Source organism: Embiotoca jacksoni, unplaced genomic scaffold (assembly GCF_022577435.1).
Source record: "Embiotoca jacksoni isolate LCO1_2020_lvr unplaced genomic scaffold, fEmbJac1.0.p SCAF_15, whole genome shotgun sequence".
NCBI lineage: Eukaryota > Metazoa > Chordata > Actinopteri > Embiotocidae > Embiotoca > Embiotoca jacksoni.
This window is the reverse complement of record NW_027185285.1, coordinates 6,538,797-6,566,151: the sequence shown is the minus strand read 5'-3', so window position 1 is coordinate 6,566,151 and position 27,355 is coordinate 6,538,797. Positions and strand designations below refer to the sequence as shown.

At 41.0% G+C, this 27,355-nt stretch overlaps 1 protein-coding gene across 4 annotated transcripts in view; it reads left to right on the top strand.

The window, feature by feature from the left end:
* prkcab (protein kinase C, alpha, b) overlaps window positions 1–27,355 on the top strand; it is a 103,306-nt gene that overhangs the window by 49,588 nt on the left and 26,363 nt on the right. For 2 of the 4 annotated variants that reach the window (XM_069149169.1, XM_069149168.1), the window contains exons 4-5: window positions 19,859–19,970; window positions 22,566–22,694. In XM_069149169.1, the coding sequence (XP_069005270.1) occupies window positions 19,859–19,970; window positions 22,566–22,694 (241 nt within the window). Of the gene's footprint in view, window positions 1–19,858; window positions 19,971–21,874; window positions 22,695–27,355 lie in introns of those variants that run through there. The other 2 variants (XM_069149170.1, XM_069149171.1) reach the window with 2 other exon arrangements.

Here is a 27,355-nt window from a genome sequence, read left to right as displayed (position 1 = left end):
AAATGCTCATTTACTCACACTGTCATTTTCCCTCTCTTTCAATCCTCGTCCACACTCCTCAGTTGGTTGCCAACTTCCTCCGCCTGTCTTTGGGTGCGAACATGCTGATGCAGGCGTTACACCCCATGGTGTTCCCATCTCCAGCAGCGACATCAAGAGGGATGGCCCTTCCTGACGGTTACTTCGGGTGACTCATCTCACACCGACATAAGAAAAAGAAGAGGAGGATAAATAGGGGACGAAAAACCTCTTACCAGAGTTGTCACTTTTTGATAATTAAACACACCGGGCTGTATGGGATGCTCCACAAGAGCGCACACACAGCAAATCACAGGCATGTCAGGAGTGGGACACCTTCAGCCATACATTTGTTTTAACTGCGTGCTCCCTGCTTTCTCATTTATCTCTCGTCAAGCTTTGTCGCTTTGTTTGTTCCCCTCTCCTTTCTTCTTGTCTGGTTTTACTGCATATCTCTCTGCTCCACTCCTTTTACCTCCCTTGTTTCCCTATGTGTTTTCCACCACATCGCCCTCCTGCTTCTCCCTCTGTCGCTGTAAGCACAGAAGCCCTGTGGCCTCATTAAACTGTCACTGATCCCTCCTGCCGTGGCCGAGGCCAAAGGATCATTAGTCAGCTCCGTCTGAGACGCCCAGCCTGACAAGAATAGATCAGCCCAAACTACCAAACCTCTAATGTTCTCTAAATGTCTTGATCGCAATCAGGCCTGTGCAGACGCCGCCGCAAACCCTGCCTTAAAAAATGATCGATCATTTGAGCCGTGGCATGTTCAAATTGATGTGTGAAATATTTATGTTTTCACACAAGGGCTGCGTAATTGGATATTTGTGTAATGAGTGGGTTGATAATGTGTCATGTGCCTCGCCTGTAAGGATCTGCATCGCTGCGACATTCATATGTCCTCGTTATTTTTCATCATCTAAATGTCAGGACGGGTTATCACCTCGTGTATCTCAGTGGAGGGTGAAGGAGTCAAACAATACTCCAAGTCCAATATAGTTAATGGGAGCAGTCACAATAATTTGACAGGGACAGAGAAAAAAAAAATGCATACTAGACTTTAGTCTGGTTTAATGCACATTAAAGTGGTGGATAAAAGGTCGTGCCCAGAGAGAAATTATATCATCCTGTAGATTATATTGTGATTATATATATATATATATATATATATTTCTTTTTATTATTTTTATTTTTATTATTTTTTTCCAAACATCAAACAACATCTTTGTAAATACAAAATTGAGGGCTGTTTGTCTGAATCAAAAAAGCTCGTGGTAAATTTTATAGCTCTAATTCCATTTACTGCATCATCATAACTTTTTCTGAGAAAAATTGCTTTTGTGACACATCTTGACTGTCACTTTTCCTTTTTTCCAGTGTAGTGTTTGAGAAAAACATTGTGTTTGCACTTGTCATGTCGGAGTTTCATCGTAATCCTCATTTGCAAAGATAAATAATTAATAATGTCATTGTATTTCCTTAATTCAACACAGACTCTGCATCTGCAATCATCTGGTTTAAAAACAAAGTACATCCAGATGACAGACAATAATCATTGTTAATTAAAAACATCTTTACGAGAATCATTTCTCCTCAAACCTTTTGCCGTTCCGATCTTTATCTTTTTTTTTTTTTCTAGTTTGCTTACAGTTTTATTATTTTCTTATCTTTACTAAGATCCCTGATTTTCCTCCTTTACTGTCCCTCAGATGGATGCACATTTAGCAAATGAATGGTTGTGACCGGTCACATGCACTGTACCAGATGCATTCAGTACTATTAAAGCTGTAGTACTTCCACAGCGAAGCCATATACATTTATCTCTGATGAGCTGTACAGCCACAGGTCAGAGGTCCATCTTCTGTAAGGCGAACACCTGTCATATAATCAGTGATACACCCTTCTGTCTAATCAGGAGAGTATAGTATGTATGGATAAGCCAGCTGAGGATGTTCCCGTATCACTAACACCTCGTGGATTAGCAGCCCACTGACGAGCCAGCTGTTGATCTTTTGGCTTCAACCTCATGCTGCATAACTCTTAGATGATCTGAAAGCTTTCAGTCAACAAGTAATTTGCAAGTTGCATGTAGCTCAGGCTCGTGCAACAGTTTGGGGGAAAGCTGCATGTTCAGCACTTGCATTGAGAAAGGACAAAGAGACAGAGAGCAGCTGTGTTGCTTATGTAATTGCGGAGACGTAAATAGTGCAGGACACGCGTTTGTATCCACACGCACGATCAAGTGGTACGGTGGTAATCGTCAGCTTTTTGGACGCTGGACAGAAACATCAGGGGCCAAAGTGGAAACTCTGCCAGGACATCTGACATAATCCACGCTCACACATGTTAGTGCGCACAAGATAGATAGACACACACACACACACACACACACACACACACACACACACACACACACACACACACACACACACACACACACACACACAGCGTGAACGTAAGAGGGTTTAGGAAACATGACATCACAACCCACACACAGAAGTGTACAACGACAGACGACATCAGAACATTTGTTTACATATTTACATGAAACGCATACGTGAAACTGAAATTAGAATTTTTCTTAGTCAGGGATATATAACACATATTATTTATGTACAATTGGACTGTATTGTCCAATTACATTCTTAAATGATAAAATGATAACACTTTAAGTTCCCTTTAGCCCTTATAAGTAATTTAAACATTTATAACACACCATAATGTCATTGTAAGCCGATAACATTGTTTATTACAGTATTTTCCAATACCTATAAGTCTTCCTGTGGTTCCCCAAGTGCTGTATAATAATGCAGATTTCTGACTAGTTATATTTCATTAATAAATGCACAATATACAAAGTAATCCTACTAGATATAAACATCTTCATAAAAGACTAAAGACGAACCTATTGTCAACGTACTTTTTCTTGTTTGCTGGCAGATCGCGGAAACTGCAATTTATATATAAAAGGTCGGTAGGGAGGTAAGTATTTACTTTATTAATCCCCGAGGGGAAATTTTTTTTCGCTACAGCAGCATACAGAAGCAATAAGATAATAATATAATAAAATAATAGAATAGAATAGAACATAATACATAATAATAGAAAAGCAAAAAAAAAGTACTCAAATCAAAACAAACACCACCAATGAAGTTCAGTTTGACTTAAGGCTTCACTTCAGCCCACAAAAATACACCGTTAATAGAGTAAACATAAATACTCCTCTTCTATGTACATCGCTGGGTATGATTTTTTTTTACATAATAATAAAAATGATATATGATTTACTATGCTGTTGTTTTAAATATTGTGATTATGCACCGAAGACAATAATGATCAGATAATATGTGCTTCAAAAAACATCACTATACCGTCCTCCAAACACATTACAGTCATAGAGGATTACTTCGATATGTCTGTGATTGCATCCCCTGCCGCCATGGCTTTAATTTATGCACTCCATGGAGTGACTGTGCGTCCTGTACTTTCCAGAGTTTGTTTGTTTATTGACGTCACACGGCCTATAAGCACTTGTGTAAAGCCGCGCTCCTTGTACTCACTGACGCGAAAGATGAAGGATTTATCGAAGAGATGAAGAGTCCTGAGGGCACTGGTCATAATTCAAAGCAGGTGTTAAGTATCAGGAGCTTAATGTTGTTTTCGTTGCTATAGGCCCCGGGGACACACACATACACATATTACTGTCCATTTCAAAAGAACCAGCTGAGGTTTATGTTTTGTTTGGTCACAGCAAAGTGTATTATGGTGGTTTCTACCTCTCTATTAACAGATAATGGTTCACAGTAATAACATAATAAGTCATCATTTAAAGGAAAAGTTATTATTGTTGACAAATACTGCAAATAAACCCTTCAAAATGTCATTATGGCTTTGTAAAGCTATGACAGCTCAAAAATCGTATTTAATGCATGTAGGAAATATCAATGAGAAAATGCATAAAAGCTTGCACTCCATAGTCCTCATCGTACTCCTCCATCTTTGCAATTGTTTTTACTTGTTCATTTTGTATAGATTTAATATATAGTCATCATACAAATATCACAGTGTTACCTGCAGAATCAGTCGGCCATTTTAGTGACAGATATGATTGGATGTCATTATTCTTAGTTTTTCTTGCACAGGAAATAGTACCTAAACCCTCTTACGTTCATGGTGTGTGTGTGTGTGTGTGTGTGTGTGTGTGTGTGTGTGTGCGCTACAACTATAGATATGAGCGTACACCTCCTTGTTTTCAGTGTTTATGTTGTGCACTGGTTAAATATAGTTTCCATGTGAGATGGCCACATGGGGCCTGTCCTCCATGGTTTCCGTGACGATATCGCAGTGATTAACGTGGAAGTATGTTCAACAGCCCACTTGTCCGGTTCTTTCGAAAGTGAAAGCTTTAATAAACACACCAGGGGAACTGGGTTAAAACGGGGACTGTTGCAAAGCACTGTAGGAAGTCAAGTGATAGATGACCTGAAAAATTGTGTCGCGTTCCCTCCTCCTTAAACTTTTATGACAGGATGGTAATAGTCAGCTTTCGCCCCTTGTAGAACTAAGATTGTCTCAGTCCTGTAAAAAAAAAAAAAAGGTGTATAAATACTCTGTTGAACTCAGATGAGACTGTCAGCAACAAAAAGTGAGAAAGAATGTTTTATGGATATTTTTAGCCAGCAATTATTCTCCGCATGTCTGCTTCTTACCTCATTATTTTTAGCTCTACCTGCATGCTAAAGGTCTTCTTGTTTTGGTCCCTTTTCTGTATAATGTGGTGTTTTTATATTTAGTTAATTCCTGACTGTGATGTTTTGCTAATTGGACGTGTTTGTAGTCTTTCTTTAGAGAAAGAAAGCAGGAGTGAGACTGATCCTTGGCAGGACTGCTGACACACAGCAGTTACAGACACATCTCCTCTGTCATTTGTTTAGTATTTTAGATTGTTTTGACCTGATTTATCCAGGAAAATTTCACTGAGAGAAATGTTTGCTTCTTCACACCTGGGAGGTGTTTACTCAGGTTAACCACAGCCTAATCTAAATTCCACTAAGAAATGAGGCTCGAGGGCACCATGAGAGATAACTTTTCAAATCCAGATTTATTTTTTCTGGCCATAAATTCATTGCTCCAATGAAAAAAGACCCCCCGCCAAGAAGAAAAAGCTATTATTGTTTCAGCAAATCTCAACAATGGCATGTTAACATTCAAGTGAAGAGGCCCTCTAGTCTTGTCTGTTGGGAGCAAAGTCAGCTGACGTTTATGTAGAGCCACACAGTCTGCAGGGGGAGGAGGTCTGGCAGGATGTCTGAGTCAAAAAAATGTCACTGTTGTTCATTTCCTGCTTCTAACCCAGAATTGATTTAGTTTCTTTTAAGGTTTTCAGCTTGCTGCCTGACTTTACACCTTAACCAAGTTGTAATTTGAATCCACCACTTTAAAAATAGCAGTGTAAACTCAGAAAAGAGTTTTATTTTTGAAGCTGCAATCTCTTCCTGACGGTTGTGGTATCAGATGAGAAGAAGCACAAAGTGTCCGTCTGGATGCCATCAACCAGTCATGTAGTCTGTTGTTTAATTTGGACGAGTGGTTGAGTGAAAACCAGAGAGCTACAATTTTGGCAATTTGAAGTTTGGAGTTGCAGATGAAACTAAAATATTATGGGTTGAGAAAATTCCACGAATTTGTATGCCAGAAAAAAACCCATATAAAAACCCGTAACATTTTTGGACAAAAAGCAATAATTGAAATCTGTTTTTCAAGACTCAATAAAAAAGACTTAAAATATAAATAAATCTAATGCAACATTATGCAGCAATTTGATAAAAAAAAAAAAATGTCACAGTCATATTGGTAAAATAATGATGGAAAAAAATGGGGACAGTAAGGCCTACAAATATTTATTGATATACAGTGGGTACGGAAAGTATTCAGACCCCTTTACATTTTTCACTCTTTGTTTCATTGCAGCCATTTGCTAAAATCAAAAAAGTTCATTTTATTTCTCATTAATGTACACTCAGCACCCCATCTTGACAGAAAAAAACAGAAATGTAGAAATGTGTGCAAATTTATTAAAAAAGAAAAACTGAAATATCACATGGTCATAAGTATTCAGACCCTTTGCTCAGTATTGAGTAGAAGCACCCTTTTGAGCTAGTACAGCCATGAGTCTTCTTGGGAATGATGCAACAAGCTTTTCACGGCTGGATTTGGGGATCCTCTGCCATTCTTCCTTGCAGATCCTCTCCAGTTCCGTCAGGTTGGATGGTGAACGTTGGTGGACAGCCATTTTCAGGTCTCTCCAGAGATGCTCAATTGGGTTTAGGTCAGGGCTCTGGCTGGGCCAGTCAAGAATGGTCACAGAGTTGTTCCGAAGCCACTCCTTTGTTATTTTAGCTGTGTGCTTAGGGTCATTGTCTTGTTGGAAGGTGAACCTTCAGCACAGTCTGAGGTCCAGAGCACTCTGGAAGAGGTTTTCTTCCAGGATATCTCTGTACTTGGCCGCATTCATCTTTCCTTCAATTGCAACCAGTCGTCCTGTCCCTGCAGCTGAAAAACACCCCCATAGCATGATGCTGCCACCACCATGTTTCACTGTTGGGATTGTATTGGGCAGGTGATGAGCAGTGCCTGGTTTTCTCCACACATACCGCTTAGAATTAACGCCAAAAAGTTCAATCTTGGTCTCATCAGACCAGAGAATCTTATTTCTCATAGTCTGGGAGTCCTTCATGTGTTTTTTGGCAAACTCTACGCGGGCTTTCATATGTCTTGCACTGAGGAGAGGCTTCCGTCGGGCCGCTCTGCCATAAAGCCCCGACTGGTGGAGGGCTGCAGTGATAGTTGACTTTGTGGGATATTTGAGCATTGGGGGGGCTTGTATGACTCAAGACTGTCTCCTCGGAGAACAGACAGAATCAGCATCCTACTTTATAGTCTCAGGTAGAGCACAGTGAAACATCTACCATACGCAGACTTACTGACTTGCACCATTTTACAAGAACAATTAGTGATATACCGACATTTGCATGAACTCTCCCGTTCTCCTGTGCTTCTTTTTTCTCAACAGAAAGTTATGGATGCTGTGACTTCTGCTGTGCTACAAAATGTGTGAACAGACAGTGAAATACTCCTAGAAGCCTGGATCTGTTGAGCTTCTAGGAGTATTTCACTATCTGTTCACACAGGCATATCTCTATTTCTCTGTGTTCCTCTGATTAGTTTTTAGTCGTCTCTTATAGTAAAGTCGCTCGTAAAGGCTTCCGTCGGGCCACTCTGCCATAAAGCCCTGACTGGTGGAGGGCTGCAGTGACAGTTGACTTTGTGGAACTTTCTCCCATCTCCTTACTGCATCTCTGGAGCTCAGCCACAGTGATCTTTGGGTTCTTCTTTACCTCTCTCACCAAGGCTCTTCTCCCACGATTGCTCAGTTTGGCTGGACAGCCAGGTCTAGGAAGAGTTCTGGTCGTCCCAAACTTCTTCCATTTAAGGATTATGGAGGCCACTGTGCTCTTAGGAACCTTGAGTGCTGCAGAAATTATTTTGTAACCTTGGCCAGATCTGTGCCTTGCCACAATTCTGTCTCTGAGCTCCTTGGACAGTTCCTTCGACCTCATGATTCTCATTTGCTCTGACATGCACTGTGAGCTGTAAGGTCTTATATAGACAGGTGTGTGCCTTTCCTAATCAAGTCCAATCAGTTTAATTAAACACAGCTGGACTCCAATGAAGGAGTAGAACCATCTCAAGGAGGATCAGAAGAAATGGACAGCATGTGAGTTAAATATGAGTGTCACAGCAAAGGGTCTGAATACTTATGACCATGTGATATTTCAGTTTTTCTTTTTTAATAAATTTGCACACATTTCTACATTTCTGTTTTTTTCTGTCAAGATGGGGTGCTGAGTGTACATTAATGAGAAATAAAATGAACTTTTTTGATTTTAGCAAATGGCTGCAATGAAACAAAGAGTGAAAAATGTAAAGGGGTCTGAATACTTTCCGTACCCACTGTATATCTCGTCAAATTTGTGCAGCTGTTTATTCAAACATTTTTAATTAAATTAATGAAGCAGCCTTCTGCATGCAGTGTCCACTTTTGCACTATAGTTTCACTTGTAGTCTATAGATGTATAGTGTCTCTTAACACCCTGCAGCCACATAGAACTAATGTTACTGTCAACAGAAGGCAAAAAAACCCCATCTTGAACATCTTTTTGAATTACTTTTAAAACTCTTTGAGCCCTTTTTTTATGTCAAAAGTGCCACCGGCTTCTTTTTCTGAAGCTCAAATATTCAGCTCCCTGGTGTGATACAAGAGGACACGCTTTATGTGCACTGTGTGTTACAGCAGAAGGTGCCTGTGTTTACATACTGAATGAAGCCATAAGTGCTAGCCAGGTAGGCACAGTGGGTTCCTATTACTCTAAGTGGGATTCTCCACTACCTCTTGACAAAGTCAACTATCCTCTAAACAGCTCAGCCTCTCTCACAGCAATTTAGCTCAATTACCACTGAGCAGAGATGAAGCTACTGTCGCTGGTGTCTCCTAATGGAGCTTGACAACTGCAGTCACAGAGACCCCCAGTCAGGAAGTGATGATACTCACACAGGTTGACGACCCCGCTTGGCCGTTGTGTGAATACAGCCACAAAAGCTTAGCAGCGGCTCATGACAGAGAGAGGCCAAAACACAGATATACACACACGCGCACACACACACACACATATAAACGCGGGCCTCATATCATAGTCAGTCTAATTAAATGCTGTGTTTGATGATGAAAGTTGGGTTGTGATGAAAGGGTGTGCCGTGTTCAGAGGTGTAGTTTGAATGCATCTGAACACTGGATCTCTCCTCTACTGTTAATTAGAGCGCAACAGGGAAAGATTAAGGGCCCAACACCTGTGTCTCCTCAGTTTGATTTTAGTGTGTGTGTGTGTGTGTGTGTGTGTGTGTGAGTGTGAGTAACTAAGTACATTTAGAGTATTTAAGTACAATTTTGAAGCACTTGAACTTCGCTTGAGTGTTTTTGTTTTTGTCCACTTAATTCTTCTACTGCACTTCTAATACTTTACTTTTACACGTGTCCATGTACATATAAGCACTCACATACAGATATGTTCAGATCCAAACAACGGAGTCAGCGAGGCTGTTTGTTTAGGGCTGATGAGGCACAAGGGACAAAGTTTCTACGACTGAGCTCTTGCCCATTTTCAAGTCCTGCATCTCCGATCAGACGGCAGTAATGTGAAGTGTGGACTCAATGTCGTTTGCTATTATGAAGTGTGATGGCTCTGTCTGGTGTAAGAAGGTAGATGATTTCTGAGGCTGTATGTGTGATACAGATGTGGTGGTTTTTTTTTTGTTGGAGATGGTTAATATGGTAAAGAAGCAGAGGGAACAGTCCAGCAGGATTTGTTGAGTAATACTGTTAAAAAACGATGTTAGGTTAGGTTAGGTAGGGTAGTTACTTTATTAATCCCCGAGGGGAATTTTTTTTCGCTACAGCAGCATACAGAAGCAATAGATAATAATAGAATAATAGGAAAACAATAAAATAGCAGTAAAATAGCAGTAAAAAATATAAAATATAAAATGCACAGTATATACAGTACAGCATATATCTATATATATTATATACAAACAACCAAGAAACACAGTCAACAGTGTTATTGTTATGTGATGGATTTTGCCAGAGGTGAGTTATTGTACAGTCTTATTGCGGTCGGCAGGAGGTCCAGGGAAAAAGCTTGTTTCTCACATGTAGTCCATGGGATTGTTTGTGAATTGCAGTTATGTGTTATCAAAACTGGCCTACATTTATCTTCTTTGATGAGTCACGGATATTTTTAGGTTGTTGACTTGTTCGACTGATTTGAGGTGTCGTTCAGTCCAGTGTGAGGTGTGTTTGATCTGCTAACTCTATGTGCCAGTTCTACTTTGTCCACTTGCAGCTGGAGGTAGTTGTCAGTGCACCACTGATTTGTGTTTTCATGCACCTCGGTAACCTGATTACTGGGAAAAACCTGCTAACAGCACTGAGTGGTTACCACTCTCCTTGTTTCATAATTTCAATTCTTCTTTTGAACTTTTTAATGCTTTATTTACTTTGTAAGCATCACTCATTAGTTTACCTTAGTGTAATCATTCATTGTTTCATTAATAAAGAGCAGTTATCATTCAGTATTCTATGCATAAAATAAATAAAAGGATATAATGTTCATTTGAACCTGTTTCAACTTTAACTTCAACAGAAAGTCGACATTATGCCTTCTACGATGATATGATATTACAGAGCTTTTTATTTTTAGACTGTACATTTAGCTTGGTGCGTGTAATACACTGATGGTTAGGTGTATACATATCCCTTTTAAAAGTAGACCCGGGAGTCTGGGTGGGAAGATGGGTAGTTAGATGATAATGATATGAAAATGAAATAGCTGTTGATTTGCTGCCGCGACTGCAGCTCAGCACGTTAGTGCTCTTGTGACTCGTCAGGTTTGCACCTGCCCGGCAGCTGTTGGACATCCTCCAGTGTGTGTGTGTGTGTGTGTGTGTGTGTGTGTGTGTGTGTGTTGGCTCGTGAAGGGGGAAGGGCTCTCAGCAGCTCTTCACAGGCAGCAGGGTGATTATGGATGTCAAAGAGTGTGTACAAGTTGTTCGGAGTGTCAGCGAAGCTGAAAGGGGCTGTTATTCAGACTATCATTCAAAACTGGCTCCATCAGTAAAATGCTACTTAGACTGTAGTAATAATGCAGATAATGTCATGTATAACGATATAAAGTGACACTTTTCCTCGGATTGAGTGCTTTTGACACCTCAAGGACATTTTGTTGTTAATAGTTTCGTGCTTTTAATAAAGTATTTTTATGTTGTTGTACTCGTACTTTCACTCAACCATCTGAGTAATTCTTCCACCACAGTAATGTTTGTTTGAGTCATCTCTATAATCGACTGCACATCTCATCATCAAAAATCATCGTATCCTTGGAGATTGCCGTCATTGCTCTCTGTACAGTTTCCCACTAATGAGCTCATCCATATCCTCCTCCTCTGTCTGCGTAAATGTGTGTGCGCATGTGGCAACGCATGTCTGCATGTATGTGCGTGCCGTATTTGATATACTAATGCCCTTTGATGTTTAGTTCACTAACAAGACTAGAAAAGCAGAGGAGGAACACAACACATGACAGATAGACAAGTCATGCATTTACTGCCAAGAGAACAGGCAGGCCATGGGCAGAAACACACACACACACCACACACACACACACGCGCGCGCACACACACACACACCCCATCACTTCATACAACATCAGTGGCTTTAGAAACCGCACAGTATCGCATAAAAAAAGGAGTCTGTCTGTGCATGAAACAACCTCGCGGCTAACGCTTTTTTTTTTATACAACTTTCCTCTGTCTGTATCAGTGTTTAAAGTTTCTAGTTTGTTTCTGATGTACAAGCTATGAATCTGACTTTTACATAACGAGCCTACATAGGGATAGTCTGAAGGCGATGGCCCATTAAACACTGACAGGAGGCTGCAGGTGGAGTGAGAGAGCGAGAGAGATGTCATCCTGCTAATTAAACCAGTGATGGATAGTCAATACAGGTGCTTTTACAGCCATCGTGTGAAGACAATGATGAACCTAAAGACAGCAAACAGGGTCATAGTTGCTGCTGCAAGTCTTTTCTGATGTGTGAAATGTCAGCTGGGAGACCGTAAAAGAGATGGCGTGATAATGAGCAGCTTCTTGTGCTTTTAATTCAGCTGGAGCTTCCCGTCTTTCTTGACTTTAGACAAGCTTCTTCTGCTGTCTGCTTTTTTCCCCGCCCTGAGTCTTATTCATCACATTCATTGTGTCTGCGGCAGTTTTCCGCTGTTGATATATCTGATGTCAGTTCTGCCACCCTCTGTCCTTTGTCTTCTTTTCTTTTCTACTGAGTCATGGCTTCATTATTGTTTTTATCAGTGTCAGAAGACAGATTAGTCCCTACAAGTGATACGATTGATCGGTTGAAGCAATACTCCACGCCGGGATTCGGGCGGCTGTCAGGGTCTGTGTTTTAATGATTCGGTGTGAACTTGTGTGTGTGTGTGTGTTGGAGTGTGTGCATGTGGGAAAGAGAAAAAGAGAGATTGTAGATGGATTATGGTTTTGTGATCAAATTTGACATCAGAGTAACTTCATATTCTTTTGAAGAGTAGAAACTAAAACCCCATTAAAACGTGTTGAAAAACAGTTAGCTGCTTTAAAGGGGCAGTCCCTTTATTTTATGAAGGTCTCTTTACTCTTTAGGGTAAATATTATTTAGCCTGGAGTGCTCCAAGGAGAAATTTGAATGACATGAGACTCCACTGTAGCATTGTTCAGTGGACATAAAGGTCATAAGACCTTGTGGCAAAAATGTCTCTTAAGTTGTTCTCAAAATCAACAACAGCAGTCAATTATTTTCAAGATCTAATTCGATTGTTGTCATTTTTTTTCGTCTTTCTGTCAGAAAACATCACATACAGTAATGCCGGAAGGTTTGGAAGGTGAAGCTGTCAGTCGTCCATCTGTGTAACTGCATTATTGACAGTTTGTCTCCACATTGTGGACACGAACCAGCAAAGTGTCAACTCTTGGCCTGGAGATTTGTTATTACTTTGATACCACCCACCCTCCCACCCACGTGCAACACACACACACACACACACACACACACACACACACACACACACACACACACACACACACACACACACACACACACACACACACACATGCTCTCACACACACACACAAACAACATGCAGACTGTTCAGCCTTGTCTCCGACGTCCATGTCCTGTTCTGTCCACATGTCTGTTTGTCCCGACATCTGTTGTGGTCCGTCTGTCTTTTCTTTGTTTTTCTGTTTTGGACCATCAGTGCCTCAAGATGCCCTTGTTCTTTTTTTCCCCCACCATTCTCCTTTTGCAACTTCCCAGGCCTGTCGGTTTACACTCAACAAGTCTGTCTTTCCATCTTCCTCTTACTTATCCTCACAGACCGATGCACATTAAACAATTCAGGCACACTTTTGTTTATAAACCAGTCACTGAGTGCAATCTGCAGTGTGTGCCCTTCTCCATCGTGGGTCAGACTGCTGCCTGTTCTGTCGAGGCTGTGGGCAGTGTATGTTTGGATGAGCCTGACAACACTAGTTGATTTTGGTTCCACGCTACCAGTAGAGAATAACTGATGATCCTCTCGGCTAAAAACAACCCTGCACAGTCCTTTCTTTCAGCCGAGCAGCTGACCTTCAGCCTCGAGGAAAGGGAGCATTTCATCATGTGCATCTGGCTCTGAGATCGCTGCTCATTTCTTCATTGCTTTTCTTTTATATAACTCGCCATAGATACTGTTGCCTTTCGTGTGCATGCCTGCAGAAACGTGCACACACTTAATTTTATTAAGCTGGTGATTTACTCTCTACTGGTGTACCTCCCTCTCCCTCTCGATTTACTTTCTCTCCACTGACTCTCAATCTATTTCTTCATTTTCTCTAGCCCATTATCACCATAGCAACTGTACAGTTGTTAACTTTGCTCTTGTAAGCACCTCGCACGCACACACACACACACACACACACACACACACACACACACACACACACACACACATTCACAGTATCCCAGTCTTTTAATATAATTGTAGTTTCTGTGTTTTTTCTGTTTGTTGATGAATTTGAAAGATTTAAATCCTCACTGATATCTGGGGACCATTGTGCTATTATCCAATGTGTGTTTGCAAAAAATACTTCCAGTGATTGTTTGGTAAAACAACAAATCAGAAAAAGTCCCTGGAGCTTCACTGATTCACATCACTAAATCGCATCAGTTCTCCAATCTGTCTGTTTGCTTCTTCTAAATTCTTCTTGGTTGTTTGAATTCTGAAGGTTTGTTCGAAAACGGCTCTGTGCTGCTCGTTCCAGTAGTAGCCCTCGGTCTATGCTGAGTTTAGATCAGACCTGACAGGATAATGGAGCAGGCTTAGGTCAAGCTTCTCCCCTGAACTTCTTCAGGCTGCACATGAGTGTCTCTGTTAACACACACACCATCTCAACCTAAAATATCTCTTCTGCCAAATTTTCCACTTAGGTAGCTTTAAACATTTGTTTGATAGATAGAGCTATATTTAAGCTTATATAATGTTTATTCATTTTAGTTAATTATCAGAAAAGGCTGTCACTTCTAACATCATTCATGCTTTGTTTGTTTACATTTTGATGGCGGCATACTATGGGCGGGACAACGAGAAGGGTCTAGCTGTAGCCGGACCTTATTGGGAAGAAGATGCCCACTTTTAACATTTGACAGTGGGACAACCCTAAACCCTCGCGGACTCACTGGGAACGCGCCTCAAAGTCTGTGAGTGTGTGAGGGTCGACATTGGGATTGGGCCCAACACTCTTGCTGCTTTCAGATTGTCCACTTGTCCAATACTTAGGACTTGTTCACACTGCCAGCCCAATTTTGTTTTTGGTTATGTCCAGATTGATTTTTGAAAGTTTGGTTCACAAGAAAAAAAGGAAAAAACAGGGGAAATGTGATTTTTACAAATCAGGTCCAAACCACATTTGGAGACTATAAGTCCGGAAACATGAATACAAACAACGCAGGATATTAAACATTCCAGAAATTGGCTTCACAAATGTAATTTTGGAAGGAAATACATGAAACACAATTAAGGATACACAATGGATTTTGATAAGAAACACTGAATATAACCAAACTTTGTCTACAGGGAGCGCCACAGTTTACCTGTAATGACGGTAAAGTGTCATTGTGCTGGACCCCACAGGCAAATTCTCCCATCTTTTTCCTTTTCCAGTGGCCTTGGAGAGATTCAGTGTGCTGCCTTGAGACATTTCTTGTATTTCTGCTTTAACTGTGCTCTTGCCTGGTTTTCACGGTGGTGAGGAGGTCATGTAGCGCAAGTCTTCTCTGTTTGGTGACACCTAAAAGATATACATGACATCTTCACAGAACATATTCTTCCTACGTTCAAGATCTACACTCATCCAATGTGAATCTTTTCTGTACGCACAACATCTACTTTGTGCCTGGTAGAGATCCTTTAATGCTTCCTCGTAAGGTTTATTCCATTTTCCCGCTTTTACATTTTTTTTTAGGCGTGGAGTTTTTCCACATATGAATCAAGGATTGAAGGACAGAGGGTGTTGAATGTTGCACAGATTTGGGAGCTGTGGTATTTGGCAGTATGAATAAAACTGACACTACCTGATATTGTAAGATACTTTACAAGCAAGCTAGTCTGTCTTCATAACCATATCAAATCAAACAAGGATGAAGATCGCATACTGAAAAATGCTTTTGATTATGAAACTTTACACTTTATCTTTGTAGCTGTCAACCCAATAAGTATGAAGCAGATGTGAAGGCAGCTTTGAAGGGTTGTCTGTTAACCAATTAACTACAGACATGAGTCCCATCAGCCTCTTCACTCTCCAGTTAACTTTTCATGGCCATAACTTCCAATCAGTAATTAGATATTACCATCTTCGGTGGCAATGTGTCTATCAATGCCTGACTATAATTAGCAAGACTGCTGTTTGACTCATTGTTACTCTGCTCTTATCATCGACTTCTTCCTCTTCTTCTGCTTGATGGGGCCCTCGTTACGCTCAGAAGAATTCGACAACAAGATCAACTCGCCTGACTGCAACCAACTTCTGGTCTGGAATCAGCTGCTCGGTCTGCTGTGGGAGAGCATCTTTCCCAGCACAGCATGATGTCCACTATTGGAGTGGCTGAGAGGATGTCTGAATCTGTAATGAGGACTTATCACACCAGCTTGATACTTTTAGACATTTGTGTTTCATGTGTTTTGCGAGCACAAATTTGTGAAAGCATTTGCCAGAGCCCCAGCTTCATGACTAACCACCTTGGAACCTCATGTGTTTGAATGATGATTTGTGAGTCATGTATTCATGCCTCAACAACAACGATAAATGCGTAGCAGTCAACAAAGCTCCTGTAGCAAACCTCTGTTGAAAGCTCTGTGGTGCTGTTGTGTGTATGCATGTTTTCATGTGCATCTGAGTGAACTGACATAACAAAAGCAAGCATAATTTTTATTCAGTTGCTCAACTCCAAGGCGTTTCACCCATGGACAGATGACTGAGCACTTTTACCAGGCCACGGGGGTTGAAACACCCCCGAAGTCACTGTGGAGAAACTGTCATGAGCATCAGCTGCTGAGTCAAAGCGCTTCTTCTTCTTTTTAATTTTTAGAATCATTACAATCCAGAAAGCACCACAACACTGTTGTAATCAGGCGTTTAGTATCACTTATTGTTTATAGTACAGTTAGGTTTACAAACTTAGTTGTCTGATTCAAAATGACACAAATGGAGAATTGAGGTGCGTAAACAAAGAAAAAGCTCGGTGGTTGGCGTCTAATGAATTAAAGCAGTATAGTGTTAAGTATACAGCAAGATCAACAGAAACGTAAAAGCAAAGAGTCGAACTGCTCAGATTAAATCGGAGACGCAGCAGAGTTTTCTCCTGGTGACTTGTATCCCTTCATGTGATTTGTTAAGAAGACTCTAGGTTAATTGACGAAGAGGAAGAGGCTGATTTAAAGGTGATCTGAAATCAAAGGTCCGGAGTTTTTCTGTAGGAATATTTAGGTATTGTGCTCCATATTCCAACCATGCATTTGCACGTTGACACCACAAAACACTTGATTTTAATGTGGCAGCGTGGGCCATGATGCAAGCTGCCAAGAGTGCTGCCTCTTCAAGTGTTTGCACATTTAAATCTTATGTATATTATTATCTTTGATACATAATCACATCAAAGAAGGGAACAGGCTTAACTTGTCTTTGTCATTCTTCTTTTGGTAGAGATGAAAGTATCTGAATATTCAAGGATAACATTGCTAATGTTGTTTGCAAAACTCAATATATATTGAAGTCCATAGCCTACAATGTGTGCATTGTGCTTATTGAAATATTTAATGTGGAGTTTAACTAGTAAAAAATACAATTTCTAACAAATTATATATCTGTTGTATTCTGGTTTTGGCCTTGCAAAAGGCTTTTAAGGAGGTTTTGGTGCCACTGTAAGGTCATTTTGGGCTCAGTGGTGTTGTCATCTTCTAATATCTTCTAATCTTGCTGAAAGCAAGGAGATAAACACTATTATGAGTGAAAGAGGAGATAAAAAAAAAAGAGAAGTCTCTAATATCTGTTTGTAATGTGCATCTGCATTTTTCCGGGTGGAGTAAATGCACGCTGGCATGCACACATGGGCGCTGAACAGATTATGTGCTCACTTTGTGCATCTTCCTGCAGCTCTGGATGACTGCATGTGGAAACCCTCCCATTTTAATTTCACCCAAGACTCCCAACAGGAGGGGGAGCAGAAGCAGAGAGTTGAAGGGAGAAAACGTATAAAAGCAAGAAACAGCTTGCGCTCACTCTCCAGAGACTTTGGGGATAAGAAAGTAAGGAATAGGGCTGATTATGTCAAAGAAAGGGCAGGTAGATAAGAGAGGTAGCATCTCCTCTGTCCCTGACGTTTTTTTGTTCACTCAAGAAGTTTCTTTTAAGAAGAATTCAATGTTCCCACAGTTGAATAATCGAGAAGAATGAGTGTTAATTCAGTAAGGAGGCAAAAATGGTTTGCAGAAGACCCAAAAGGGAAGACTTCGTCAGGACACAAAGGGCATGACCACAGCGCCATCTGTTTTTTTTTTATTTTTATTTTTTCACAAGAAAAGCCTCACAGAAAGGCTGGAGGAAAGGGGTAAAAATAGGCAAGCTTACTAAAAGGAGAACATGCTAATTAGACTTTTCTGGGACCCTCACGCCACTGAGTCATTCCCCTGCCAATCACACCCGAGCTACTCAACAACTCCCTCCTCTTTCATACACAGACTTTCCCTCTATGTCTCTCTTTTGCTATCTCTTTCTCGCTCTCCATCTTCTTCTGTGGTCATGTTGTTTGCTTGACTTGTGCATTTGTGAAGGAAGGGCACTCTTCAACGATGTGGGCCCACTTACTCAGTCAGTGGCCTGTATAATTACACATGCAGCGATTCTGACACATTTCAGCATGATAGAGGCGAAGCTGGTGGGGGTTTATCCACCCTCATTTACAGGGCTTTAATTACAGCTATGTTTGTTTTCTGGTGGAGTAGAAATTAGCTAACCTCAGCTATCACAATACTGAGTGGAAAATGTATGAATTGAGTTACGACAAATGAAACTTTGCCACGTTGATGAACATCTCCCTACAATTTCTGCAACTGCATGTGTATATGTGCAAATGTTGCAAGAATTATATTCTATAATATAATATAATATAATATAATATAATATAATATAATTATATAATATTAATGTATTGAGTTTTCAAACCCCAGTCCTCAGTTGCTCAATTTATACTCAGCTTGAGTGGCAGAAAAACAGTTGCTCAGTTATGTTGCCTCTGGCTCCATACAATCACTTAACAGTGTGTTTTTTTGCCTTTAAGATCCGCTGAAATGAAAATCAAGTCTTTAACCTTTGTTAAAATGTCCAAGTGGTATTTTTTCTTGAGACACATCCTGAGTGAAAAAAAAGCAGTCACTGCGATGGCTGAGCATTTCCACATTGGTACTGCTGTCTCAAAACAAAGGAGCCAATCACAACAGGGCTAATGTATGTCTGGGTTTTCATATCATCGAGCTGCAGGTGAGCAGCAAGGCAGGTGGAGGTAGAGGTGGGGACTATTTCAATTTTCATAGATTTGCGCATACAGAAAGAAAGCAAAGGTTTTTTCTTTTTTTTCTTCTTTTTTTTTTATCCGTTTTTATAGGTTTAATCAAATCCAAGAGACAAACTTTAATAACATGGATACTGGGAAGGATGCCAGGAGGGAGAGAACTGAAACCAAACACGATGACACCCGAACGGCACACATTCCCACGTACTAATAATGGTCTGACATTGCGGTCACTTTCCATCTGGATCTTTCTTTCTTTCTATCTTTCTTTCTTCTTTCTTTCTTTCTTTCTTTCTTTCTTTCTTTCTTTCTTTCTTTCTTTCTTTCTTTCTTTCTTTCTTTCTTTCTTTCTTTCTTTCTTTCTGTTTTTCTCTCTTTCTGTTTTTCTCTCTTTCTCTTTCTTTCTTTCCTCTCCTGCCTTATGATGCCCATGATTCATAGTGATTTGTTAACCATAAATCTAAAATGCAGCTGCCCTAAAACACAAACTGAAGTACGTTTAGTGTGTCAATGAGGCAAAACAATATCTAAACTGTCTGGATACTCTTTATAATTTGATCATTTCATTCCATTAATTTCTGGCAGAGACATTAAACAGTAGAGTACAACAGATTGTAAGAAAACTTTGTTTACACTTGTCAAAGTTGCACAACTTCTTAAATTATGATCATCAATTTATTTCAGATTTTTTTTGTTACATAATAATTGAACCTAAAGATGTTCTTCACCATTAATTATGCCTCATTAGTCTGTTGTGTTGTTTAGTCTTGCCATGGCAAAGATAAAAAGGATGACTTCTTACCTCACTTCAGAGAGGATCATTGATTTTACAGAATCCAGTTTTGATAAGTTTTAAAAACTGACACGGTGTAACATATAATACAGTGAACTGGTTAATACTGTAACAACCTCAACCTCATTTTTGCCGTGTGGTCCTCGGGATGACAACTTCTGTCTGTCAGCCAGTCTACTACTACTCAAGATGTGTTTTTGAAGAAAATACATCAAATATTTCTCAAGATTTCTTTTTTTTTTTTTTTTTTTTTTGTTTTTGTTTTGCTATGTCTCTTTTAGGACCCCAGAAGCAAGCACAAGTTTAAGATTCACTCGTATGGCAGTCCCACCTTCTGTGACCACTGTGGTTCACTGCTCTATGGTCTCATCCACCAAGGGATGAAATGTGACAGTGAGTATCACCCCGCCTGTATGAGTGCGTGTGTGCACCTGTGTCTAATATGCCGTGCTGGTTTCCATCCTATAGAGCCGGTCCTAATGAGAACAGATGGGAATAGGCTGGTACTGAACTACACTCAGCCACATCTGCAGCCCAGGCAGAATTCACTGTCCCACCCTGCGGAGTCCTCTCTGCGCTCCCATTCTTTCCACCCACACTCCTCTTTCAACTCTTCCCTCCTTTCTTTACAAGTCTGACCCCATCCTGCTCTGTAGTTTCCTCATTTTAGTCTAGTTTTCCTCCCACTTTTTTTCTTTCTTTGCTAGCCCCATTATTTTTCCTGCATTTCCTTTTCTTTTCTGTTTCACAACATATTTATCATTAGACTTTTTTTTTTTAATTTCATGTCCCTCCTCTTTTGTATTCCTTACTGTACCTCTTCTCTCCCTTCTTCCCTCCTATTTCCACGCCATCTTCATCCATCACCCTCCCACCTTCTCTCTCCTCCTCCTACTCTGTCCATCCATCTGTGGGTCTCTGGTGGCAGCCTCATCGCAGATGGTAATGGGAGCACACCAGAACAAATTGATGTGGGGAGGCCATCGCTATTACGAGCTGCTTCCCCATGTCTCGTCTTCCCTTGTCTCCTCCCAGCATGTCAGCCTGACAAGCATGCCAAGAGGAGGAATGAAGGAGGAGAGAGCTGGAGAGATGAATGTTTGGACGGAGGAGGAGAAGGACAGGAGGCTAGAGGGGGAGTCAAGAGGGCAGTCGTTCTCATGCTAGAATTCTTTTTTTCAAAATTAAGAACATATTTTCCATCTACCCCCTTGCCTCCCACCAAAGACGATCGTTACTGAAGAGAATCCAGAAATTCACCTCGAAGTAAGCGTGGTGATTACTTATTGACGTTTAAGCTAGACTGCACCTTTGAGAAAAGCAGTGGCTCTTTCATTATTATTATTGTTATTGCTGTCACCCACTTAAAATATAAACTTCTGCACTGAATCAGAATAGACTCTAAATCTTTTGCCTTGTTAGGTCTGTAGCCTACCATGCATCTGTTTTTGGGTCCATACAATAACAACGTTGAGCCCAAACTATTCAGTCCCCTTGACTGTAAAAAGACAAAGTCTGTATTCAGACGTCAGCATGAGGGCAGTGTTAGTGTGGCTGTGTGTTGGTGCCAATAAAACAGCGAAATACAATCCAGGAAGTACAGTTGGAAGACCACATTCGCGTGTTTAAAGGCTTAACCAATGACAACAGGTTGGTAATACTCAGAGAAAATTTTACAACTGGCAACTCAGTGCAACAATTGTGAGGAAAACAGCAATATGTAAAATGCCAGTGCAATTTTTTTTACCTGAAGACCCTGCATTGTTTTGGCAGAGTCCCTTTCAGTGGCACCACTGTTGCAAAAGGATTTATTTTTTTCATGCCGGGATAGATTGATCTTCTTGTAAGTATTTACATAAGCAAAGCAAATTACTATCACCAGACAACTGGGTCAAATCCTCTCCGTATGCACGGTTAGGGTTTGACATGGTAGTCTCATCTGCAGCAATGTCAACTCACAACTTGAAACATCTGCTGCTAAAGAGTTGGTGACAGACAACACAGGGCACCTTCAGCTGACTTGTGGAGACCATTCTTTGGCAGGTCGGAGCTGTTTTGGTGGCATAACAGCATATATGATAAGTGTGGTGTTACGACCGGCTCGTTCAGGCCATAACAAAGAATGGGAGGTCCACGCAGTAAACTGGATTTAGTTGCTATTTTATTGCAAAAAAAACCCCGATAACTATTCAAAAACAGATCCCAAATCACCCAAACTCAAAGGCTGCCAGGAGCCCAGCTGTCCATGGAGAGAGAGCAATCAATGAGGAAGCCCGGCTTTATGCTCCTCCTCTCAGGTGCAGCTGATCACCAATCAAGGGCAGGCGGAGCCCCACAACCACACCGGAAACCATGTCCGCATGGCAAAGGGACATGGCCAAGCAGACCACATCAGCCCTGCAAGTGGGTGGAGACATCACCTACAACAGAAAACACAGGGAGCAAAACAGGAAGGAAGAGCTGGAGGCCTGAGCCGTCACAGTGGTCATCAGTGTAAATGTCTGTACAAAGGTTCATGAGAATATACCACATTGTTGTTGACATTGGTTCAATTGACATTCAGTTCAGCTTTACTGTTGTAAATTAGCTGAAGTATCTGTTTTCGTTTATCCTATTCATCTTTCACGATTCATTATTGTTAATTGGAGTAACTCAGTATTCAGTAAAGTTTATTTTCCCCACCACATCATAGCATAAACTATTTTTGCACTTTTTCCCTCAGAGGCAGAGAATTTTCCTCACAATGTCTTAAAAATTGCACGAACCTTATTAAACCCAGAGAAATATGAAAACAACTACATTAATCTCAACCTGTTCTCCCTGCTTATGTATGATTCACCTTCTCATGTTAACTGTTAACATGAGATGTTCCAAAACTACACACACACACACACACACACACACACGACTGAATCCAGACAAACACAAGTCCTTTAGAGATGTACTCAGCACACTGTGTGTCTGCTTCTGCTCTCTGTCTCTTTCTAGCGTGTGACATGAACGTGCACAATCAGTGTGTGGTCAATGTGCCAAGCCTGTGTGGGACGGACCACACGGAACGTCGAGGTCGCCTGTTCCTCAAGATCGAGGTCAGCGGGGACAGGCTACACGTCACAGGTCTGTTTTAATCTTTATCTTTGAATCACTGGGCTGCAAAGAGCTACTCGGTCTCAGAGTGACGTTAGCAAGTTACTCCCTGATGTGACTGAGACCACTGAAAGAAATTTCTGGTTTATTCATATGGATGACTCTATATAGATATATGTGTGTGTGTGTGTGTGTGTGTGTGTGTGTGTGTGTGTGTGTGTGTGTGTGTGTGTGTGTGTGTGTGTGTGTGTGTGTGTTTTCCCACTGTGTTTGTGCCGCCACGGAAGGCGTATATTAAGTAATTGTGCTTACTCACTCAGGGACACTGAAAGGACATTTTATGAGAATATTTCAGTATTTCATAGACAGAGAGGAGGCTTTTATTTAAACAAGATACATCATCGCAGGGATGGGCAATATGTTTACAATCTATATGTGATGAATAAATTAAATTAGGTGTCACACAGAGAGCGCAAGGTTAAGCCACCTATTTGCCACATGCTGCCTGCTATGTTCATTGCTACACGTGACCCAAAAGGAAAGTTTCTGAAACAAAATTATTAAAAGAAAAACAGAAAAATCACTATTGTGGAGCAGTGATATGATTTTTTTTTTATACAGCATGACAGAGCAGTCCTCGATTTGATGAATCAGTATGGTTTTCTTGCTATTCACATGTGTGGGGTGTTGGCAGGAAGTAAGCCAGCTCAGCTAGAGACAGGCTTTTAATGTGCATATTATATGCCTGGCTAAAACACCCAGTGCAACTTCTACTGGAATAAATGGGGCTCCCTCCTGTAAGGTATTCAGTGCTGTTAATTTGGCATTGTACAAATCAGGATAAACTGGGGGAACAAATTAAAGAAGATAAAAGAACAACCATGTCTTTTTTGTGTCCATGTCCACAACCAACACTGGACAGGATTCTAGACTTTAAGTAATTCTTAATTGATCACCTGCTTTGGTAACGACAGGAAATCACACCTCGTTTGAACTTTTTCATCTGTAACTAAAGTAAAACTGTGACTTCACATGAAAAGAAAAAAACAGTGTAGTCTGCTTCTTTGTCAGCATAAAAATAGGGGCATGACTGCATTTATAGTGCATTGTGTTCCGCATACTGTATGTCTGTGCGTGTTTTCAACACTTACAAATTATCCTGTCAGTCAAGAACCTGGAGTGGAGAACTCTCCTATGTTAAAACCACTTTGGCAGGGAGAGAAATGACTGCTGGGTCACTTCCACAACCTCTCTCTCTGTCACTCACTCACTCACTCACTCACACACACACACACACACACACACACACACACACACACACACACACACACACACACTATCTCACATTAGCGTGGCGAGACAGTGGCGGACAGGGAATATGATTGCTGAGGCCAATAAATAGTTTCTAACTGAGTGCGGATCAGACACGAATAACCCACAGCTACAGCCGAGTGGCAGATATGATTGACTTGGAAATATATTGCTTTCATAAAAATGTGTGTGTTTATTTGATTACAGTCTTCCAGATGGAGAAAATAGGGAAATAGAGAACACCGTATTCTGCAGGAGTCGTACACTGATTGTTTGGGCCGCTTGCATTGCTTTTCAGTTTATTATCTTGCTGTTCCTTATTTGCTGTGCAGTTCACAACATCCTGCTCTTTTGTCTGCTTTACTGCTGAACACACTTTGATCTACTGTTCTCTCTTTTATGTTCTTGTTCGCGCTAGTCTCTGAATTGGTCACGATGATTGGTCGTGATGGTCACGATGAGCAAACGAGGCGGACTATTAAATGCGATGAAGGCAACGGTGGTCTTGTTGACGCAGTTATCTCAGTCTTCTCAGATTAGGCCAAACGGACACAGATGAAACTGAACTGGCTCACATTCATGGAGTGTGTGGGATTGGCAGCTGTTACCATGTTAAATTGATGTGCCTTCTCTCTCTCCCCCTTGATTTTGTGCTTACACATACCACAACACCTACCAGTGTTCCAGTGTCTATGAAAGTGTTGGTGCCACTTCACAGTGGGTCGGCTTCAAGGAACATACCACAGTATGCTCTGCGGCACCTGCTACTGGCATATGTGGTGTCTGATATTTCCAAAAAATACAAACTCTGGACTTCTGTGTTTATTTTTATCTGACGTCTGCTCTATCTGTCTTTATCAGAGCTTCATCCATTGGTCAGCAGAAGTTTGTGGTCAATCAATCAAACATCAAGCCCAAAAAAGTATTATTTGTCTTGTTTATCTTGATAAACAAACTTTTTTTCTGCCCCTCGTTCACTCATTAGCAGTACTAGCCTGACCACTGGGAGCAATTTGGACTTTAATATCTTATGCAAGGACACTTCAACATGTAGACTGGCTGGGGAGCAACTGAGTCTGTGATGAGCGGCTGACCTGCTCCACCTTCTGTGCAACGGCCATGTACTCACTTACTTATTGTTTACTGTACAATAATATTGATTCGGCTGGCTTCTCTTACAAGGTCTTTACCATCAAGTTCAACAAGAATATAAATGAATATAAATAAGTGTGATTCATTAAAGTCCAAGGACCGAGATTAAATAAAAATGAAAGGCTGAATATGATATAACCACTGGAACAAAGTTTGGGCTGTGATTGACAGTTTTCCTTATGAAGGAGGAGATAAGGGTCAATGCAGGTAACAATACAGGAGGGAGTGAAGGCAGAGGAAGTGTATGTTTTTCTGTTGTGTTTTGTGTTTTATTTTTTTCCCTCCTCCTTTCTAATGGCAGCAGTCTGAGCAGTGAAGCCTCAGCTTGTTCTCCGGCTCCCCTCTGGCTCCCACAGACAAGTGGCGGACCTTTGTGGTTCACCGCACCGATGTGAACTTGATTAAATCTTTCCAGCCAAGAAAACAGACACATCTCCCCAGGCTCGCTCTCTGGAAGCCCCCCTCCTCTCTTTTTCCTTCTCTCATACGTCTATCTTCCGTCTCCATTCCTTCCTCCAATATTGACTTTTCCGGTTATCTTCCCCTACCTGTACCTTTGGGACCTCAGCTTGCCTCACCCCTCTCGTCATCCATTTCCCCTCGACACCTGCTGAGCTCCTGTCCATTCGCTCATGCTCCGTTATCTCCCTCCATTTTCATACTCAACAGGACACCAGCGTCTGCCCTTTTTCTCTCATCGTGTCTTTTTCAGCCAGATGATATTAGCGCTCTGTTGAGTCCTCTCCCTCCCGGCTCTAATGACAGTGTTCACATTTTGCATTAACATCCGTCCTGGGTGATCGGATCACAAGTGGTCAGCTCAAAGTGCAGGTGTGAATGCACACAGGATGCATTAAGGACACATTGGCATCCGTGTGGCATGTGGCCACATTCGTTTAGCAGTGTGAACGCAAATGCATCCTAGCTCCTGTTGGAAGACCAACAACTCGACTGACTTCTGAAGAAGAAATAAGAAAACCGAATGTGCCTCGTTTCTGTGTTTGTATCTTCCAACAGCAAGTTTGTTAGTTTTGGATGTTGTTTTTTTAACCTCCACTGAAGCAGTTCTTACATCTGAGGTTTCTCTGCCAGCGATTCTTTTTTTGTTATTACCAGAAAAAATATCCTGTGCGATTTTGCTGATCGCAGCTGAACTGTACAGAAAGCACAAGAGATTCACAGCGAAGTTGTGGCTAAAAAGTAGCATTTTAGTGATTAAAAACACAAGTTGCTACGTGAGACTTGTATCACAAAAGCCTCCTCTTTTCCTTATAGTTTATCTTGTCTAATGTTTGACACGCATCATGATCCACCATAGCATGGAGCCCAACCCTGTCGAAACCACACTGAACTGTGCAGACATTCACAAATGTACATTTACAAAGTAATACATTTATGTACATGTTCATGTGCTTATTTATTTGTATCTTTGAGTGAAGTATGTGTTCTTTTGCATGTGGAGCAGTTAAGTGAAATTGGATCACAAGTTGTCAATCAAGTGGTCAGTGGAGACGCATTGAATGTCTGCCGTGAACTGCCGTACTTCCTGCAGCTGTTGACTTGTGATCTGATCGCCCATGACACATAATCCCAAATGTGGACAGGCTCAATGTTTCATTCTCTTTTTCTTCTACATCCTCCTCTTCGTTTGTTCTTCCTCTGCCTTGGTGAGATTCTTTGTCTTGCCTTCTCCTTCTCTTATCCTTTTGTTTCAATCTACCTCTCCTTTTCTCCACTGATCACCCCCCTCATCCTTCTCTTCTGCCTCTTCCTGCCACTGTCTCTTCTAGCCACAGTGACATACATGGAAATAAGCCTTGGGCATGAGCAGACGTTTATTCTGGAGTTTTAGGGAAACATGCAAACGTCCCTCCATGACCTGTCTACACACACACACACACACACACACACACAGAGAGAGAGAGAGAGCATCTGAGGATTGTGGTTAACAGTGGTTTACTCAGGGTGAGATTTCCTACTGCTGACATGCTTGCCTCCGGTTTAAAGCACAGTTGAGCAAGAATAAAAAATGTTTCCTGCTCTGACACAACTCATAGCACCATCAGCCCTGTAGTACAAATAAAGGCTTAACATCTGATAGTAGGCCTTTGATTCTAAGAGGCTTTTGACAATTATGAGGATGACAGTAATCTGTCTGCGTCTGTTTCTGATTCGGGTAATTGCATTGCCTCTAAGTGTGTCTTACAGTAAATAAATAACAAGTTTTG